Source organism: Pezoporus occidentalis, unplaced genomic scaffold (genome assembly GCF_034315485.1).
Source record: "Pezoporus occidentalis ecotype Australia unplaced genomic scaffold, CSIRO_AGI_Poc_V1 ctg29, whole genome shotgun sequence".
NCBI lineage: Eukaryota > Metazoa > Chordata > Aves > Psittaciformes > Psittacidae > Pezoporus > Pezoporus occidentalis.
In genome coordinates, this window is record NW_026914829.1 from 318,458 (window position 1) to 340,107 (window position 21,650).

The window sequence follows — 21,650 nt, forward strand, 5'->3', positions numbered from 1 at the left end:
GGGCAACAGAAAATTGTATTTCTCGTAGATTGTCAGCCTTTTAGTAATTCCTCTGTCTGGTAAACACATTAGAGAGTTCCTCTCTGGTTTATTTAAAAGATGTGGTTTTATGAATAGGGAGTACGGGTCCTGACCAAACTGTTTGCCCTGTGTTTCACCTCACTCTGTCAGAATAATGAATAATCATGAGATTTTTTTTAAGTGCAGTTTGCACTTTCAGTTGATGGCAAATTGCTAAAAAGCAGCTGCTTATCAAGACTGAACATTTCCTCTTTGGATTGATGGTGGTTATTGGAGCCAAAAGAAAAGGAGACAGAGAGCAATGAACAGCACAAAGGACCAGGAGAGAAAAAATGGTAATTAAATGATGGGGACTAATAAATGTGCAAGAAAGAAGAGGAAGTGTGAGGAAAAGAAAATGAAATTTATGAAGGAAAAAGCAGAGGAGAATAACAAGCAGTAAGAACAAATAGGACTTTACCAAATAATAGCAACCAATAAATACAGGAGAACAGTATGGACTGCATGAGGACAGGTCAGGTGAAGTGAGTAAATGGGGCATTAGGGGTAGAACCACAATAAGGAAGACTACTGTGACCACAAATTTGAGGGTGCTTAAATATAAACTGTCAAAAATCAGGCAACTAACTTGCCTAGCAAACATTAAAAATTATTGTCGTTCTTTATGAACTATGTACATGGGTGATGACAGTATATCTGCAGCTGAAGACATAACTGTTCTTAAAGAGTAACATGAAGAAACCTGCTTAGAGCAGCAATTCAAACCACCAAGGGTGCAATGACTATCAGCACAGAGATATGGTACATTATGTTTAAGCTTTAGAAGTCAGAGCTGCATGAGCAAGTGTTTGGTACTTGGAAAACTCAGTACAAAGGTAAACCCAGGGAGAGCAACATCAGTTAAAGAACATAGTTTTAATGGCTCGTATGGCCTGAAATTCACAGAGAGGTCCACTTTCGCAATGCTCATTGCCAAAGCATAAAGACTGAGCAATATTCTCAGAATGCTGGGGTAAGATGTGTATTAAATCATGTATTTTAGAGGAAGTTAGAAGAAATCAACCAAACTGATGAAAAGAAGGTAGCAGTTTCAATTATCCTGCATTTCCAACAGACTGTACATGATCAATGAATATTCAGCGAGTAGTACACTGGTATTTTTTGGTCTGACACTCTTAGATCAAATATTTCATTGTACATTTCAACCTGTCAAAGCAAGTGCCAGGACTTGGTTTTGTAGGAGAAAGATCAAGTGGTATAGTGGGAAGGCAGCAGACTGGTGACTGAAGTGCAGCAGGAAGATGCCTATGAAATTGAGGCCCTATTTGGAAAGGCAAGCATCCATTAGGAGCACTAGAAAGAGAGAAGAGGGTTGAAAATTACATCTGAATGGGTCCAAGGAACAAAGCCTGCTCAGGCAAGGCAGCGTAACACATTAATTCTAGAATAAATTAAAGCTCCACTTCTTTGGTGTTCTTTGTTATCCAAACCTATTAACACTCATAAGACAGGATGGTTCTTCAAGGGTGTTAGGTTTCTAATAGTAAAACTGATATAAACAAATTAAAAGATGATTAATTTATACTGCCAGTATAAAAATTGGTTGTAATGAAATGGGAAGGAAATGGAGTATTTATCTAGGAGTCTTTTTTACTTAGTGTAAACATTGCCACCTGGACTTAGACCACTTCTAAGAATGCTCATGACACATGAAGCAGCAGATAATTCTGTTCCACTGGTTTGAAAAGGTCAGAACTGTAACAGCAACACAGCAAACCCAGCCTAAATCCTGAAGTGCCTAAAGAGCAACCAAATATTGCCAAGATCTGGCACAATGTTAATTCTTAGTTTATTGCTGCCTTAACCACCAGGATTAAGAATGCAAGGAAAACAGTTTATCTAGGTTTTTTTTTTTTAACGTAGTTACATTTTACACCAAAATATAATGTTAATAAAAGTGTTTGTTCATTTGACTTAAAGTTTGCAACTGAAGTACCAGACAGCTCTAAATTGTCTTCTGATTAAGTGAACCTTCAACCCACATCAACATGCAATTTAGTGTAGTTATGTCATTAACACAATGTTCAAAACCAACAGAGGTTCCAGCTCCCAGCACTTTGGGGAGTCTACTGCATGGCTTTGCACACCAAATTCCAGCTTATTGTTTAGCACAACGAGTAGCTCTGTAATTAGATATCTTAAAGGGTTTCTGAAGAGGGAGAAATCTCTAAGGTACTCGTTTCAGCTCTCCTGTAAGTGTATAGTAGACCTAATCATACTGGCTTCAGTATGATTACTACTTGTGAGAAAAAGTAGCGAAGAATGAGTGTCAAGGATGATTCTTCTCGGGGTAGAAGGAACAACGTAAGCACCTTTTGCTGCAGATAGTTTGATTTATAGCACATTATTATTATATATTTGAACTCAATATCTGTTTCATAACTAATAGTTATTAAGGGATGTGAACATTAAAAATAGGTATGTTATCCATGACTGTCTGCAATTGTATTCTAATCCCTACTAGACTGTGTCTCAGCAGCTTATTCCTCTATAAGAACAGTGTCCCTCTGTGAGGCTAATAATCCTCTCTTTAGCAGTGGCCAGTAATGAAGGTTTAGAGAAAAGTTTCACACAGTAACAATATATGACATCTCCTTGAAGTAGTCATCAACATCTAAACATTTGTGGCTTAATCTTTTTTTTTTTTTTTTTTTGCTATTTGTTTAGTGGATTCAATCACGTCTCTCATCTTGTCATAAACAGTATCACTTCAGACAGTGGAAAACTTGAGCAAAAATAAATTTAGAGTCAGTGAAGTTCCTCTGACATTTTGTTAAGCACTGAGATATATTCACACATAAGCTACAATTCCTCTAGATAGTAAGAATATGAAATTTATGTCCTAGATAATTTACTTGATTCTATGGAGGAATGAAGAACCAGATAATTTCAGATTGGTCAATTGTAAGATTTCACAGGCGTGATAATAGTCTCGTTTGAGGACAGCAATGTAATATTCGGAAGACTCTATAGATGGCAGTATTGGAGAAGACTTGTCAGTGGCTAAAATAAACCCAGTGTTGATCACAATATTTCCATAAATTTAAAATTATTCAGCAGTTTTCTTTAATAGGATTAGTTTGTGCCACATACTTTCATAAAATCTATTAAAAGATTTTTTCTTAACTTTAAGGCATCATAGTGAATGATATTGCCCTTTTCACAAAGAAATAAGTTAATAGATTTCTTCAATTACGTATTAGTCTCTGAATTCCATAGCTACAAATACTGCATGGCAATGTACAGCTCTTAAAGAAATGAAAGCAGATGTAAAGAGCTTTTCATTATTCTACCTCAATTTAATGAGATACTTCTCAAGCAATAAAGCTATTTCTTTGATGAACAAATGGCAAACATCTTTGGCCATTTATATCAGCTCAAGTCAACTTCCTGATATTCTAATATCAAATTCCATGATTCTGATAAAAGAAATACAGAAAATTTTTGAAAATACCTGATAAACTGTCAGAAAAGAAAAAATAATGCGAATTCTGTAACTAATCCTTTTTCATAGCCACGATAAATGAATGAAAAATGGCAGAAACTGACTTTTGGAAAAAATTTTACTATAAAGGACTTTTTCTTTCTACATAGCCTAGAACTCTACTTGACATATTTTGATTGCTATTGTAAGACCAATTAATTCTCAGTATGACTTAGCTCAAGACTTTTACATGGCAAGACACCTTTCATACAAACACTTAAGCACACATGCATGTATGCATGCATATGCTGAATTTATCTGACAGAGCAGTTAGACTTGCTGGCTTAATGCACTAACTATTTCAGAGTTATTATATGGAAACTTGTGTTTCTGTGTTTAACCATTTAAAGGACAACTGCAGTCACTTGTCAGCTTAGTTTGAGCCTTCTGTTTCCATCAAGCTTTCCTCACAGCTTGAAGCTGCCAACTGCAGCAGGTCCTGTGCTTCCTGTTATACCAACCAGGCCCATGTGGATGGCCTGGAGGTGCTAAAGCATCTCAGTGACAAACATGTTTAAGTAACTGAATCCTGTCTTATGTTATATTGAAAATAATGGGTACTTTCATGCTAAATGTAAGTGTCTTAATGCCAAAATTAATCCCTATTTCCCTGACTTTGATGAAGACCTTTGGCTCACACTAGGAGACGATCTGGTTTGAGACCATCTTAAGAACCTGAATGTACACAAGTCCATGGGACCTGATGAAATCCATCTGCGGGTCCTGAAGGAGCTGGCAAGCGAAGTTGCTAAGCCACTGGCCATCACATTTGAGAAATCATGGCAGTCAGGTGAAGTTCCCAAGAACTGGAAAAAGGGAAATATAACCCCCATTTTCAAGAAGGGGAAAATGGATGACCCAGGGAATTACAGACCAGTCAGTCTCACCTCTGTGCCTGGCAAAATCTTGGAGCAGATTCTCCTGGAAGGCATGCTAAGGCACATGAAAAACAACAAGGTGCTTGGTGACAGCCAGCATGGCTTCACTAAGGGGAAATCCTGCCTGACCAATCTGTCTCCTTCTATGATGGGGCTACGGAACTGATGGACAGGGGTAGAGCAGCTGACATCCTCTACCTGGACTTCCCTGTGCTCCAGTTCTCCTCAAAGCACGCTTGCACTGTTGTCATACTAAATCCAATCAAAAATGTAAGTGGATATCTCCATTTGAAACTAGATTAACAAAATCATAGATAGATAATTCTTTTCCAATTGCTTTATCAGGCTACACCGAAATACTCACAGTCCCACCCAATGCCCTAGTCTTTAGACAATTGAAGGCTTCCAGTGCCAAAATGGTCACAGTGAGGGAATCTCAGACTGGGTGTTTCTTCTTGCAAGTTTCATATTGAAAGCATCTTCAGAGATTTCAGTACCTAGAATAAGCTTACTACCAAATGCAGGCATGGGTTCAACATTTGTAGATTTTGTTTATATCCCATTTTCCTAATTGCCTAGTGATTAAGCATTCACTTTCACTATCATAATGCAAATATTTGAACCCATGTATATGTCATATCCTCAAAGAAAATAATAACCACTGAGCGAGTGGGTATGTAGGGTTTTTGGGTTTTGCTTCTATGATCTGATCTCTACTAGGAAATTTTTGTTTACTAAAATATTCATTAGACAGCTGAAATAGAAATTACCCTTATTCTGGTTATAATATCCACACCCTCAGATGCAGGAGAATCAGATTCAGATTTCTGGTCCAATTGATTTCCTAGTACCAAGGTTTCATTTCTGCTCCTATTACAATTTGTTGGCTATTATAACTTATTCTTTGGCACTCATCTCTTAATATGCGTCGTACTGAAAGAGTGAAAGTACTTTTTTGACTTTGGCTAGTAATAGTTATTTTAGGCTTTGGAAGACTGGAAGTCTCTTTAGAGATTTAGCTATATGCTCCTCAGTGTTACTTCTTAGATAATTAGATGACTATTTAGCTCATAGTAAAGATTGCAACTCCACTACAACAAAACCAAACAGAACTGTAGACTTCACTTACAAAATTGCAGCAGTCTTCTGTTCCACTATTGCTCAGAATAACTGTTGCCTCATTTTCTCTTCTTCAGGGACAGGAAGGATTACTAATGGCAAAATTACAGCTTTCATGAGTACACTGTTCTTATAGAATCATAGAGTCATATTTGAGTTGTGTTAATTTATACTTCTGTTAACATGCTCTACTTGTTAAAAAATGAAAGTTGAGCTATACTTTTTCCTTTTTTTTTGCTATATATGGATTAGTTTATGAATTCTGAAGAGTTAGGTCTTCAAAGATTAAATAAAAAGTGATAATTCATCAGAAAAATCCATTTAGATAAGATGATTTTTTTTTTTCAGTTTTTCCAAATGTTTGCACAGGAAAAGGAAAAATATGTCTGTGCAACATCAGAAATCTTTGAGCTACAACCTTGTCGTGGTATAAACCCAGTCAGGTAATTCGTTCACTCACTTCCCCCCCTTTTCTTGCCCTCCCCCTGCTCTCGGAGGGACGGAGAGGAGAATCGAAAAGACTGCAACTCCCACGGGTTGAGATAAGAACAGTTTAGTAACTAAGGTATAACACAAATCACTACTGCTACCACCAATGATAATAATGATAAAGGAAATAACAAGGGAAGAGAATACAACACCTCAGCACCAGCCGACCGATAACTCGCCCCCCCCAGCCCGACCAAGCACTGACCGATACCTCCTCCAACCCCACAGTCTCCCAGCCCTTCCGGCTAACTCCCAGTTACATCCTGGGCATGACGTGCTGTGGTATGGAATACCTCTTTGGTCAGTTTGGGTCAGGTGTCCTGTCTCTGCTTCCTCCTGCCTTCCCCTCCTCCCTGGCAGAGCATGAGGCTCACAAAGTCCTTGGCCAAACCAAAACATCGCTATCAGCTCTGTTCCCAAGCTGAAAGTCAAAACACTGCACTGCACCAGCTACCAAGAAGGAGAAACATGACTGCTACTGCTGAACCCAGGACAAACCTTAAGTAAATTGCATCTTAAGATTTCCACACAGCCATATTTGTCATTGTTTCCCAAAATTAAAAAAGCAACTGAGAGAGCTGCTCACTCTCTCTCTATGAATGAATGAAATCATTGATAATTTCTGACAGTGGAGTTTGAAGCTTTCAGACAGCTGTTTATTGCTAATGAGCTGCTAAAGTTGCACTGCAAGTCTGGTCTTGAAGACAGTTTTGCTGAGAAGCCTGAGCAGGAGTTTCCTCCTGCCTTGTTTCAGGAGCAGCTTTTAGAGGCTCCTGCCCTTTATCCTTTGCTGATCTACGCTGCAGCAGCATCACGTTCATGCCTTGCTTGGCTGTGTTGATCTGGACCTGGACCCTGACCCGCAGACTGATTTGCAGGCTTGACCGTAACTTCTGCCTCATCACTGTGGAACTCCCTGCTTATCTGGCCTCTGGAGCTGACATGACTGCTCCCCCGGCTTGCCTTACTCTGGGTAAGGCCGTTGCTGAAGAGGTCTCTGTCCTGCCAGCCATGTCATAACTCTGGTTTCTTTCTTGTTGGAAACCCTTGTTTCCTTTCATATCCTTTGCCAGTTTCAAGCCCTGCTGCGTTTTGACTCCTAACTCCATCTCTGTTCCACTGGCTCTGTATTCCTGCTGGGTGGCCCATCCCTACTTCCACAGCCTCTGTGCTTCCATTTGGATTTGCAGCTCAGTTTTTCATGTTGCCTTTTATACATTTCCACTGTAAGTTTCCTTGACATGCTGAACAGCAAAATGGGCTTGCTGAAAGTAATGTGATGTAATGCCATCAAAATGTAGACTGGGATTTGTACAAGCACACCTGTTTCAGTGATGGAAATTGAGCTGCAAGAATGTAACCTAAAAAACTTTGATCATAACAACAGTTATATAGGATATGTGAGTGTTTACAGAGCTGATCAAACAAGGATAGCAGGAGATACCCAGATAACAGAGGGGAAGAAAATCATGCTTCAGCAATAGTACTTGCAGAAACTTTGTGTTCCCATAGCTGTAACTGGTCTAAAGGGATTTAGAGTTTCTCTTGATATCATTTAGAAATGTATAACTTCATCAGATACTACTACTCAGCTTAGAGAAGTGGGTCATTAATCAGGTACAGAACAGAAATATTTGCTTAAATGCCTGTTGTGTTTACAGTACACCACACAGGGCTGAGCACCCTAGTGAGTAATCAGTAGTTACACAACACAGGTCCTACAAATTCATCTTATAGGATTAGCAGGGATATCCATTCACTTCATTTATTTAAGCAAAGAGTTTCTCTGGAGTAAGCATATGTAACACAGGAACTATCTTGTGGAAGTTTAGCTGAGCTTATTTTCTTATTTTGGGCGGCAAAAGTTTATTGCCAAGATATCAACAGCATTTAACATGACATGTTAGTTTTGCACTTATCTGCCATAAAAACAAATTGAAAATCTTAAATTGGCTTATTCTTCACCTTAAAAGTTTGTCTATCTATAGATGCAATTTTGCAAAAATGGATTCTTATACTGATCTTCTTTGTGCACTGCAGTAGAGTTAAAGCAGTCTGTTCTGAGATATGGGTGTACATTTCCATGTACCTGTCAAGTCAGACTTCCTCCATGCATACAATCAGCATTTACAGGATCTAAAGATGATAATTTACAAGAAAATTATAAGGCATTCTAGTAATTCCTGCAGTTAGTCCTGCTGTGTTGTTTCAAAACATGTTGCTTTCTGACATTTGTTAGGATATATTTATTGGAAAAAAAACACCTTTTTACCACAATGGGAATAAAATATTTGCATCTTAGAAGTTTCAGAATGAACTTTATTAAACAGAGCATTTTATTTGGTATGTATCAATCAGATTAATACCTGCTTTCTAAAGCATTCAGACATCTGCTCAAGATATAGGTGTTATTTTTTTATTACTCTGTTTGCAATGTTAAACCATGGATTTCATTCATTCTCTGAGTGATACCATAAAATTACCTTTTTTTCATCCTTGTTCTCTCTCTGCTCCAAGGCTTTTTATTGTAGCAATCTTTCTTTCATGTACCTTGCAATGATAAGCAATGTAGCATTTCAATCCTGCTGCAGCTGAACATTTTGCTTTCACACTAGCCTTTGTCCATGCTTTCTTCACAAGCAGTAAAGAAATAACTACACTGGCAAAGTGAGACTGAATCTGACACAAGGACTTCCAGATACCTCATTGTACACTTCACCTGGTATAACCTTTTAAGCAGCAGCGCATTTTAATGTAAGATTGACCACTGTGGCACAGTTACTCCATATGTAAGTCCCACTGTGCAAAAATTTTCTAAGAGAAGGCTGACTTCTAAATGCTGCATAGAGCAAAAATGTTTATATACAAAATGAATTATTATTTCTGATTGATTTTTAAATAAGGAGACATCAGTATAGGCATTAGATATTTAAATATTAATGGAGAACATTGTTTCTTATGCATTGAAAAAATTAAAAGCACCTAAAAATGCGTATGAAAATTATTAAGCATTATTTTGTCTTTTGAAAACAATTTAGTGATACAAGTTACATAACCTAATATGCCTAGGAAGTTTTATTAGTATTTATCTTCCAGGGTAATTGCTGCTCTTAAAACTATTGTTATTTCTTTCAACTTTTAAGTATAGAGGCCAGGAACTTCACATTTTGGACATGAAGGAATATATTACTACAGACACTACCGAGCCTTGGTACCATAACAGCTACTATGATGCTTAGGATGGAAGTGATTTGTTAATGTATTATGTTTGCATGAGAATGTATACATACGTGGAGTTACAGCTCACCAAAAGGCTGATTCTGATAATTTAAGCATTTCATAAATCCTTACATTTATTCAGAGATTAAAACTTACTTTTATAGACTTGCTGAGAATTTTTGATGTTACATCTACGCATTTTCCTCAGAAGTATTAACTGTGATCTAGTGGTGGAAATGAACAATAAAAAAGCCATCCGTATTGTTAGTACCTATTCAAGAGGCATCCTCAAGTCATATGCTGATAACAAGTGAGAGATCTGGATCCTATACAATGGTGCATCTGTCTGCTGGATGCAGTCCACGAAGAACACCATGAATCCTATTCTGAGAGAGGTGGTGTGACAAGTAGACAAATTACAAAATCTTGCAGCATGCTGACTGCATACCAATCTAATAAGTAAGTTCCATCTGTGATAGGCAATACAAGGTGCAACCGGATGGCCAGTGCTTTCACAGTGCAGAAAACCTGAGTGTGGAAAGATAGACAGCAAAAGGTTGCCTAGGAATGCACTACGAGGACACCTTGAAGGTGTATTTGAATGCAAGCAACTCATTATAAAACTATGAAATTGGAAGAGCAAGAATGAAGAAAGCTGTTGGCTTCTCTGAAGAGAAACAGCATAGCTTCAGCAGGAAAACTGAAAACTGAAGGAAGAAGCACTTACAGTGCAGGAATTTAGCACTGCTGTTAACTAAGTAATAAAAAGCTTATCACACAGAAGTCTAAATATATCCTCCACATCTAAATAGCTAGATTTATTCCTATGATCCCACAAATACAGCAAATTAGCAAGCACTCAATAATGAATTAGCTAATAACTAATATATAATGTTGTTATAATGGGGAAAACTGGAAACAGTTTCAAGCATAGAAGAGTATAATAATTCATCAGTTGGCTGAAGTTTAACCAGCTCAGTTTCTTAGGGGTATATGAACAATCAGCACTGAGTAGAAGTGGTAAGACAGAACAATGAATTTGTGTATAGCTCAAAAGTGTACATTGTAACTTCACTGTAATCGTGCTCCATTTCAGCATAAGGTAGGACAATTTGAATTATCAAGCATCTCAGCATGATTATCCTAAGAACGAATTTCAGCACCAGTTAATGAACACATTCCACTTAACTTGTGCATTCCTGTTACACACACAGCAGTTCCTTAAAAATCCTTCACTAAGGTTTTCATCTGGATGGTGAAGAAATCAATGTTTATTCTGACTCCTGCAACAGTATTTTACATTTGAATTTCTAAACAATGTAAAATTTGCATTTACATTTATTTGAGAATGAACACTAACAAGATCACATTTATTTTGCGTTACAATGATGGGATTGATTGTTAATGAAAATAAGGCACACAGAAGACAAAATGGCATCGATTTGCTATTATCTGTTTTATTCTGTATCTGGGTTATTTTTAGTCTTTGGAAAGGGAAGATTTTCAAGTATTCTGTACAGCATTTATGAACTATACAAAATAACTGTAAACGACCAGTGCCATAAAAATGAAAAAAAAAACAAACAAACAAAACAAACCCAAACCAAAAACCACTTTTCAGAAAACACTTCCTCTTGTATTTTTCAGATATTTCCATTAGTGATCCATCTTTCAGAAGTAATGAATCATCATGGATGTCATTTGCACCCTTTTATATCCGGCATAAGACTCATATCAAACTGCAGTTTCAGCCTCTATCTCCAGATGGTATCTTGTTTTACACTGCACAGCATTTGGGTACTCAGTCAGGTAAGAATCTTCCAGCTTGCTGGTATCATACATGCAGGTACCTTTATTTTGAAGAAAGGCAGTATATTGAAGTGATTCAGGCCTTCAGTCTCTGTGACTCCCTGTCCACAGTGACTGGGTTTTGGACTGTGAATAATCAAGTTCGTCAGAAAAAAACGTAACAAACCATAACAAGAAAAAACATAACAAAATTTCAGACTAGTCCAAAGCCATCAAGTATTTAACGAATTAGTTCAGGAAGCCATTTGCCCCTGAAAAGTAACTCTAGCCAGCTTTACAACAGACATCTACTGATACTGATCCCACAGTTTCAGTGCAGCTATCCTAGGATTCATTGTCTGGGTGTTTGGCCCAGCATTTTAAAATGACCAGAAATAAAGCAATAAAAAAACTGATCAAACAAGTTAAGTGAAAGTGAACAGACTGTGAGAGATTTATGAGCTTTACTGCAAGTTTAACTTTTTATTACATAATGTTGAAAATCTTGCTGGGGCAGCATGCAAAAACATGCAAAAGTTTTGTGTTTGCTAGCTATGCAGGGTGAAAAACAAATCTAAATAAGGTATTTCCACTATTTATATAAGTGTTTTAAACTTTGGTGAACCGTAAAGTCACAGAACACCAGGTTGGAAGGCACCTCGAGGATCATCTGGTCCAACCTTCCTTTGCAAAAAAGTCTATACCAGATGCCCCAGCACCCTGTCCTGATGAATTTTAAAAAAGTCCAATGTTGGGGCATTCACCACTTCCCTGGGGAGATTATTCCAATGGCTGATTGTTTTCATTGTGAAAAACATTCATCTTGTGTCCAGCCAGAACCACCCCAGGAGTAACTTGTGCCTACTACCACTTGTATTTTCCAGGTGATTCCTTGTAACACTGAGTTAAGATTCCTAAAACTTCATGGCAAGAAAACATTATTTGCCAACCAGTGTAAATACATTTTAAAATGTAGTCTTTAAGGTGCAAATCTGTTATAATTACTTTATTAACATGCTTTATATTGCATTTATGTGGTACCTTCCACATTTTTAAACAGAAGTGTTACATACCATAACATGATCTTAGAGCAAAATCAAGCAGTATGTTTTACAGAACCAGGCCTTTTTAATGAAAAAAAAAAAAAAAAAAAGCACTTAACTATTTAACATGTATTTTTACATTCCTTTGCCCAAAGCTTAAAGCTTTGACACATTTCAATAAACATATTCAAGCATATATGCATAGAAACACACATATGCCCAAGTTATCAACTTCTTATTCTATGCACAGACGTTTTAACAGGCTGCTTTTTGGTAAGACTGATAACACATCATACACTGCTGGCAACTCCCATTTGCCTTTGTTCTAATTTCAACCACATGCAGAGAATAGCTTCAAAGAAAAATATATGGCATATCTGTAATACAAATACATTTATTTGCAAAGAACTCTGTCTTCCACAATGAATCTTTTATAATTCTACAGGCCAAATTCTGAGATTCTCAGTGAACAGTTCTCTCCTGTATAAACTAAAGCATTACATGGGCCATGAAAAATAGAAGAGAAAAAAAGGATCTCTCTCAAAAGACTAGTCAGAGGTCAGGGAAGCAGCTAGCATATAAAGAAATTCAGTATCTCTTAGGAAGCATCAAAGAGAGTGCTAAATCCATTTAACTTGGACCAGGGGTGTTTTAGCATGAGCATGCCTTCATTCCGTTGCCATTCATGAATGTTTAGTTTGCACAGGAAGAAATATTTTCTTTAAATCATTTTCTAGAATCATAACAATTTCATTTCAAAATAAAACCCATCTTCTACAGAGTAATTTAATTTCTTTACAAATCCCCTACTTCTATTTTCACTGTCCTGAAGTTTTGACAGATTTGGGAAAAGCTAATAGTCTGGGTCTTTATATTTGCTTTCATATAATCCTGTCAAATCCAGATGGAATTAGACTGATGAAAGACTCAGAAGTATTCTTAGCAGCCAGCAGATGTGAAAGAGCTTTCTGTTGGGGATTAGTTTAGAAAGCACTTTAGAGAAAGCCTTTTCTCCTACATAGTTATATAAGACTTAATAAATTGATTGCCAAAATCACAGGATTTTTTTTTTTTTCTTGTAAATTCCCTTTTAATAGGAAGTAATTAGAATTCCTTTTTTTCCTCACTAGGCAATGCTGGGTTTTTTTTAAAGAAATGAGCTCTGATTACACAGCCAATTTAGCAATGATACTGGGTGACACAGATGTACACTGGCTCGGCTTGTCACCCATGTAAACACTAAACTGGGACCTTCCATTCAGGGGTATGCTCCTGCCGAAAAATCCTCCCCTCATCAAAAAAGAATCTTTAGTAGGTGAAGAAATAAACATGAGACTTCCACTAAAACATTTCCTTATTGCTCTGTTCTTTTCAAAGTACATTACATGCATTTCTAGAAAGGGTGGTTAGGTGGCTATTCTACTTACTCCTCTAACAATGTGATTCCTTCAGTACACACATTTGAACACCTAGCAAATTGGCATAAAATGGAGAACATCTTATGAATCTTTATCTGTTAATAGAATTTCCTGTAATTCGGTCAGTCGCTGGTTTTCTCACTTTGTCAGGTGTTTCTGAATGTGTATCATGAATTTAAGTCTGGTACTATTGATTTCTGCAGGCCCTGAGAAAACCATTTCCAAAGTTTGGCAAAACTTAACACGGCTGGCTATGCTAGTTATAAGCTGGAAAGAAACCCCAATAAGTGAGCTGTGTATGAAGATTTTAGTTTGGAAACTTGCAGATATAATGACAATGGGACTTTTTGCCCTTGCTTTGATTACCTGGTTTATGCCAATGAGGTAAAAATGTGGGAGATACAGATAGCTGTATGTGCTGTTTCTCAGTGAGTCCTCTGCAGATAATACAGAATTACTTGTGGAGCTCAGCAGTGTCAGTGAAAGCCAGCCCAATTCACATTTTTTTCAAGTGCAGTGTATCCTATTTCTACCAATGAAAGTGTGATAGCTTTTAATTCAGACAGTGTTTGCCAGGTGCCCATCAACAGCTTGAACAATGAAAAATTCAGCCCATTTACATAGCAACCATTCTATATATTTGAAGGCCTTGGCAATCTGGCTAAAAACGAGTAAGAAGCATTACTTTTTTGTTGAGTCACAGCATTACTGAAGCTCTACATTTGTTTATGAAGGTGGATGATGCTGCGGACTGTCTGCACTGTTCCAAAGTCCAGGCCAGGGTGATGGAAAGGTTTGCTCCCTGATGAGAGAGAACAGATATACCAGGTGACTAAGAAGGAAGTCAGGTTAATAGACAGAATGGGATGACTCATGCTGAATTTAATACTTAACATTTGGAACAGCAATGCTCTGTCTCTCTTTAACATGATTATGTTACCTAGCTGGTCTGAAAAAAAAAATGCAGAACTTCAACTCCAGATATTTGAGGCATTTCAGTTTAAAACCCTGAAGCATGAAAATCAGAGACAGCCAGTATGGGGGTGTGATGTCTGCAGTTTTCTGACATTGTTTATGGCAAAAACAGAATAATGGAACTGGACTGAAATCTTCTGGAAATACTCTAGAAATTTCTAGAATACTCGCATGGGATAAGTGTTGTTTTCCTGATCAGAAATAAATTGATTATCCACCCACTTTCAGAACAGCATGGTTAAGTCTTCTCTCTTGGCAGCCATGTTTCTTAGCCAGCAGGGACATTATTTCTGCTTTGTCACTAGTTTTGTGATCATTTCTATGGAAATTATCAACATGAGAAGCAGAACTGCTGGTTACCGATGTGACACTGCCATTGTCCTGAAATCTATTGCATATGAAGTGTTGTTGCTACCCATTTGCCACTGGCAAGCAAATCAAAATTATGACAGGTACATTGATGTTGCTCAAGGAAGGTTGCTTCTAGCTGCTGAGATATGCCAGGGTGATAGTGGTGACTAAAGGAAGCAGAAAAACTTTCTTCAGCAAGGAAAGCAGCATTTTTGATAGGTGAGGCTGAATGGTCTAACCTACAAATAGATAATCACCCACACCTTCTAGATGCATGAGCATCACACTGCCTGCTGGATTGCTCCAGATCCCAGCTATGCCTTTCTGCTCTGGGGTGGTGCTCCAAGTGGAAGAAACTTACTGCTTACTTACAAGTTCTGGCCTTGTGCTAGAGGATGCAAAGGTAAGGAAAAAGAAACAGAAGTCATAGACTGAGGCCGTCAAACATACCTCCAGAGATGCCACCTCAGGGCTCTGAAATGGCTGAAAGAACGAAGTCTATAGATGTTCTGTAACCAGAAAACCACTGCCTACAGCTCTTGAGACACCTTACTATGTAGAAGCTGCTGAAGCACCAAAGCCTCTATTCCAGGATAACGCAGAGGCTTCTGTTTGGTAACACAGGATGAGAAAAACAACAAGCATCAGCTGTCTTACAAAGCTTTATAAAGAAATCTAGACCTTCAGTAGTCCAGGAACTCATCAGTGAGTTTTGAGCAAAGAGGGAGCCCTTATGGAGACTTGTATGTCTGTATCGCTGGGGACATGACACCTGCATCAAAAAGGCGGATGCCACTGACTAGAAGACTGCATTCACTGCTTCCAAAGTTAGTTAAAAGGATGTTTTGGAAGCTTCTTTGGCTTTACAAAGTAGTGGGAAATCCTTCTTGTTGTTAATTTGTGGTGAAATGTGGGAATAAATTCAGGTACTCTGGCAGGTAAAAAAGGCTTTGCCTCATATGCATAGACATGGAGCACAAGAGTACACTTTCCATCATTGTGGGGAATTGACCCTGAAAGAGTAATGTTAAAAATACCAGGACACCCTCACTGTCATGCTCTGTCAGCCTAAGATCCTCTGACATCATATCCAGTCCTCCTGGGAAATGTATGGCATTAGGCAGATTTGATAGTGAAGGCTGTAACTGCTTTGCAGAGGCAAAGATCAGATCAGCTTTACAATTGTGTAAATTTAACACTATCACATCTGCTATGCATGGTAATACTTCTGGCATGAATAGGACATCCCAAAATATGAGTGCAGCATTCCAGCATGCGTTCCCAACTGTACAAAATTTTGACACATTATGATGTGGATTTCCTATGGAAACATAAAAACATGGTGACCTGCCATTGCTTAAACATGATCCCTTCTCAAGACGGGGATATACATACACACAGACATGTCTAGATAAATGCTGAACACGGAAGGGCATTGTCACCATCTGGGGAATTTAAAACTTGACCATGTGACTGTAACTAACTTGCTTACAGACTTATGTACTCGTGCAGAATAGTAGCAAGCTGAAATTTTTTGTGATGCATTCAGAATTAATCATTGTAAGTCAAATCAGCAATTTTCAGAATTCATCAAAAGAAGTCATATAAGCAGATGTCATCATAGATAATCCAGATCTCACAGCAGTAGTCAGATACACTTACAAGAGACTTCTCATAAACTCCCAGTTTTAGAAACTTGACTGCTGAGGGCATGGAATTGACTTGGCTTCAGGGAATGCTGACATCTGATACAGAAGCGGGTTAAGACTTGCTTTGGGGACTGTTTTGGAGTGCTGGCTTCTACTGCAAAATAGAGACAATCTGTCCTGAGGTGGAGCAACTTTGACCTTCAGTCATTTGGTGAAAACCCTGAACTAGGATTTGCAAATAAAAGTGCTATTTTATCTCCAGAACAGTTCCTTAAGATAACACCTGCTACAAAATGCCTATCGCCTGAGAAGACAAGGAAACAACCTTTAATCATTTGGGCTAATAAAAACCCTTCTATTTTACTGAAACACGGAAGATGAGGAAGGAAGGAGCATCAGAACAGAACTGAATGCTATAACTATTGAAGATTTTGTTCAACACCCAGGGTCTTGAGATGTTGCAGTTTCAAGACTCAGCTAAGCCACAGTAGCCTATATCTAAAGAAGATTCAACCTTATTGATAAAGATTGCCTTACAGTTCCTTGCACACCATAGAATCATAGAATAGTTAGGGTTGGAAAGGACCTTAAGGTCATCTAGTTCCAACCCCCCTGCCGTGGGCTGGGCAAAGACTTGTGTGCACAAGAAAAGAACAATGAGTGCCTACCTCAAGTGTCCTCTGCTTTTGTTTTTTGTGACACTACTGATTGGGATAAATAGTCTGTATTGGAGGAGATGCTAATCTGAAAAGCTGCAAAGTCGTGTGTCCTGTGTACTTTCTAGTATTTTCTAGAAAGTAAGGACCATAACATCTAGTCCAGAAAAACTTGAGTATGTCATCTCTTTCTGAAGCAAACCTCCTCAGAAAGGTCTTTGGTTCCAGTTACGGTTGTACAGGACACGTTTGAGTAAAGATAAAACTGGAACAGTGTTCATGGCCTCCCATATTGAGACTGACCAGAGGGAAAATTCAGTAGTAAGAATGTTGTTTGTTTAAAATAATGGATGAAATTCTTATGATGGCATAGGCCTGCACAGGCTGCAGCTGTGCAAGTTGTCCCTCAGAGACAGGGACAACTGAGGCCCCTTGTTGAAAATGTCACTGGTTGCTAAAGTGAAGAGAAACAAAGTCCATAATTTGCCTTCACTTTGAGAGGCAGTTTCATGGACACCGAGCACACAGCACTTCAGAGTCCCAAAATGTTTTCAGCCAGTTGCCCCTGCGTAGTGCCTACAGCATGATAAATTTCATGAAGAAATACTGAGCTGAACCCCAGGATCAACGTCCACATGATTAAAATTTATCTCAACTCTGCTGTTCTTCCCAAAGACTAAAATAGCAAGTCATCTGTGAAAAGAGGGGCTAACCAAGGAAGTAAGAAAGTGCCTTGAGAGCCTCAGGGAGAGCTGAAAGTGGAAAGTGCCATTTTTTTGTTCATAACTAGCAGAAAAGGAAGTTACTCCAGTTTGAAGACAGGCCTCAAATATGTGCTAGACCATAATCCAGAGGGCTCAGCCAAAACCTCTCTTTACATTGTAGATTGTAAACACTATCTACAGTGTAATCTAACTCAGACTTTCTCTTGTAGTAAGACACTCAAACTGGCTGCAAGTACCCTAAGGATTAAGGTCCTGATAAAAGCAATAGACAAGCAGGTTATATACACTGCTCAAACAAACAAGAAAGATGAGTGCTTTCAAACTATGCGATGAAAAATAAAGTAAGCTTAAAGCCACATCTCTGAGCAAGAGAAACAAGCGAAGGTAATTATTTTCTGAAAAAAAAAGGCAGAAACAAATAAGGTACTCAAAAAGAACACTAAACACTGGGAAATAAATCCCATAATCACAACTGGAACTAACTAGCTACATGGAAGTGCCTGCTATCGTTGGAATGGAGCTGAAAGGAGGAAGAGCCTTCTCATTCTTCCCGTGGGTGTCTGGGGCTGGGAAGGCAAGGCACTATGCATGCGCTCTACAGCCACTAACATATTGAAACATCTTAATTGAAACATCTGCCTGAATGGGAAGATGAGCAATTACTGCAAACAGAAATACAATTTTAGTAACTTTCGCAAGCCTCCAGTAAATTAAGCCATTCATTTTTAACTTCACTAAAGGCAGTGTAACTTAGAAAATTAGAAATACTCAAAAATTAAACCCTCAAGAAAACAAACTTCATCATTCCATTAACAGGTCCACTCTTAAGAATGCTGAATCTTTAAGGAAATTGTACTTTCCAAATTTAAAAGTATTTCTTCATTAGAAAAATACTACATGAAACTTAAGTTTTACTAGTAGCTATTAGGAACAAAGGTTTACATTAAAATTTAACAAACATTATTTATTAATTTAACTGATGGACTTCAAAAAAAAACCAAACAAACCAAAAAACCCTAAACCCTGATGGCTACTATTTCCAAAAGCAATATAAGAAAAAGTTAAATTGCACAGGCAAATATCAGTAAGTTTGTGAATGTGACTTCCATTTGCAGACTCTTCTGCTGTCCTCTTCTTTCCCCCTTGTCACCTTCTCCTATTAGACTCTGTCTCTGCCCGTATTTTCGTATCAGCTCCTGTTTCCTAACCATTCCCAGCTTTTCTTCATGTTGTAGGTATACTTCAGAGTGGTATTCTTCTTCTACATTGCCTGTAAGGCCAGGTACACCAAGAGTACAAGAAAAGATAACTCCCTCCTAATACTTCTTGTCATAGAGTCCTCCAGTTCAATAAAAGGTTTACCTGTTTCTACAGCTGCCAGATTATTAAACCCAAAAATTCCTGCTGCAAAAAGCAGCTGCAGGGAAAGCAGAGTACATTTGATAAAAAACAACCTTCAGTGCATTAAAGTGACAAACCTATCAACCTTTATTCAGCATACAGAAATTAAGAATATTCTGGCATTTGTAGTTTTGCCAAAACTTCTTTTCATAGGAACACCACCTCGCACTCCCTGGATGCCAACATGATCACATTCCCTCCTAGCTCACAGTTACCTAAGTCTCTGAACAAGGAAAGCTTCTCAGAAGGTCAGGCTTCTTACTTTGAAGCAAACACGAGGTCAGTTTCCAATAATGAAAAAAATAAAGGGACACAAGCAGCTCATCAGGGAATGTTCCCCTTTGTGTTATTTAGATACAATGATGATACAAGATTGCTGAAAATTAATTACTGATTTGAAGCACAGGTATGAAAACATCAGGATTAGGAATTTGCTGTTGTTTAGTGTGCCATCTCTAAAAATTAAAACTATCTTATCCTGCTTGTTACAGGTGACTTCTTATGTATATCATTAGTAAATGGATTTATACAGTTACGCTACAATCTCGGAGACAAGACAGTCATCCTACAGACCTTTCAGCAAGTCCGTACAAATGGAAGCATATGGCATTCACTCAAAGCAGGAAGAGTAGGCAATGAAGGCTACCTGGACCTGGATGGTGTGAACATTACTCATAAATCTAGTCCTGGAATGAATGCACTAGACACGCAGACAGACTTTTTTGTTGGAGGGGTGTCCTCCTTAAACCTTGTTAATTCAATGGCAGTAGAAAATGAACCCACAGGTTTCACCGGTTGTATACGAGAAGTTGTTATCAACAACAGGGAACTGAAGCTTACTGTGACTGACCCCACAGGTGGAGCCAATGTTGGTGACTGTGATGGAACAGTTTGCGGGTACACGGTGTGCAAAAATAATGGAACATGTAAAGCTGAAAACTCAGGCTTTTCTTGTTCTTGCCCACAGGAGTGGACAGGGAGCACATGTGAACAATCTATTCACTGTTCACAACACAGGTGTGGGTCTCAGGCGCTCTGTATTCCTCAACCTACTTTGCTTTCATATTCCTGCATGTGCGCACTAGGCTGGTCAGGTAAATACTGTGATAGCAAAATCCATTTTTTTATAGCAAAGTTTGTCGGCAACTCCTACATCAAATACACAGACCCTTATTATGGAAAAAGAGACCTCCAGCATAGCCGCATTTCTTTAAATTTTACTACCAATCAATCCGAAGGCTTAATAGTATGGATGGGGAAAGGTGAAGATGAAGATAATGATTTCCTTGCCATTGGTCTTGCCAATGGAACACTAAAAGTTGTGATTAATCTTGGAGAAAGAATCTCTGTTCCTCTAATTCATACTAATTACTCCTCTTGTTGTGACGAAAGGTGGCATTTCATTACTGTAGTTCAAAACCAAACTTGCATTAAGGTCTACCTTGATGAGGAGCCAATTCTTTTTGAAGATATTGATCCACACAGAAAATACACTGCTTTAAACTATGGTGGTATTTGTTATTTTGGTGGGTTTGAAATTGGCAGGGAAGTCAATACAGTCACTGCAGGGCTTTTTCACAAGGAATTCATTGGTAAAATTAAAGATGTTGTGCTCTTCCAAGACTCCAAGAAGATTCAGCTCATGAAAGCAGAAGGGTATAATGTTTACAATGGAAATTACAGAAATTAACTGAAAAACTGTGTAAGTCTTTGAAAGTGATAAATTTTCTTTTCCTCCTGTTTCTTGTAGTAGCAGTCAGTGTAAGACTCAGGAACCAACATATGAAAGCACTTAATAATTATCCCTAATTATTTTTTTTAATGTTGAGTATTAATAGTTTGCCTAAAATGTCATCAGACGTTTTACTCAGAAAATTACTTCTACATAGTCCTTAGTATTTACTTTAAAATAACTGGAAAGTCTGAGTTTTTTTTCTGTATTGTTCTGGAAATAGGTGTGTAGACAAACAGGTAGTAATTAGCTTATAAAGCCAACCATTACTCCAGTATTAACTGGTTGTTGCTTTATGAGCAGACAACTTACCTGTTCCTCCAAAACTCTTAAATTCCATTAGAATGAAGAGTTTCCCTTACGACATTTTAACATTAAGGGCAAGTGTAAAACTGGGAGGGGACGGGAGCGAAGATGGGAAGAAAAGGTGTACATGGGGTAAAAAGCTCGTATTTATTGTAATGAGATATTTTCTTTTTAATCACAGTATCTGTAATTACTTCTTAACTCCCCAACGATTATTCTAGACAACAAAGTTGTTCTCCCTCCAAGCTGAGTTTCTGTCCATTGGGTATGTATTTATGTAAAAGGACAGAACTTTAGCCTGTTATCATACTAAAATACTCCATTTGAAGAATGATC

At 38.0% G+C, this 21,650-nt stretch overlaps 1 protein-coding gene across 1 annotated transcript in view; it reads left to right on the top strand.

Moving 5' to 3' along the window:
• EYS (eyes shut homolog) overlaps positions 1-21,399 on the top strand; it is a 286,523-nt gene extending 265,124 nt beyond the window's left edge. The window contains exons 17-18 of the mRNA XM_062626098.1: positions 10,918-11,079; positions 19,768-21,399. Coding sequence (XP_062482082.1) covers positions 10,918-11,079; positions 19,768-20,966 — 1,361 coding nt within the window. The 3' untranslated portion in view covers positions 20,967-21,399. The remainder of the gene's footprint in view (positions 1-10,917; positions 11,080-19,767) is intronic.
• Positions 21,400-21,650: the final 251 nt, after the last annotated feature.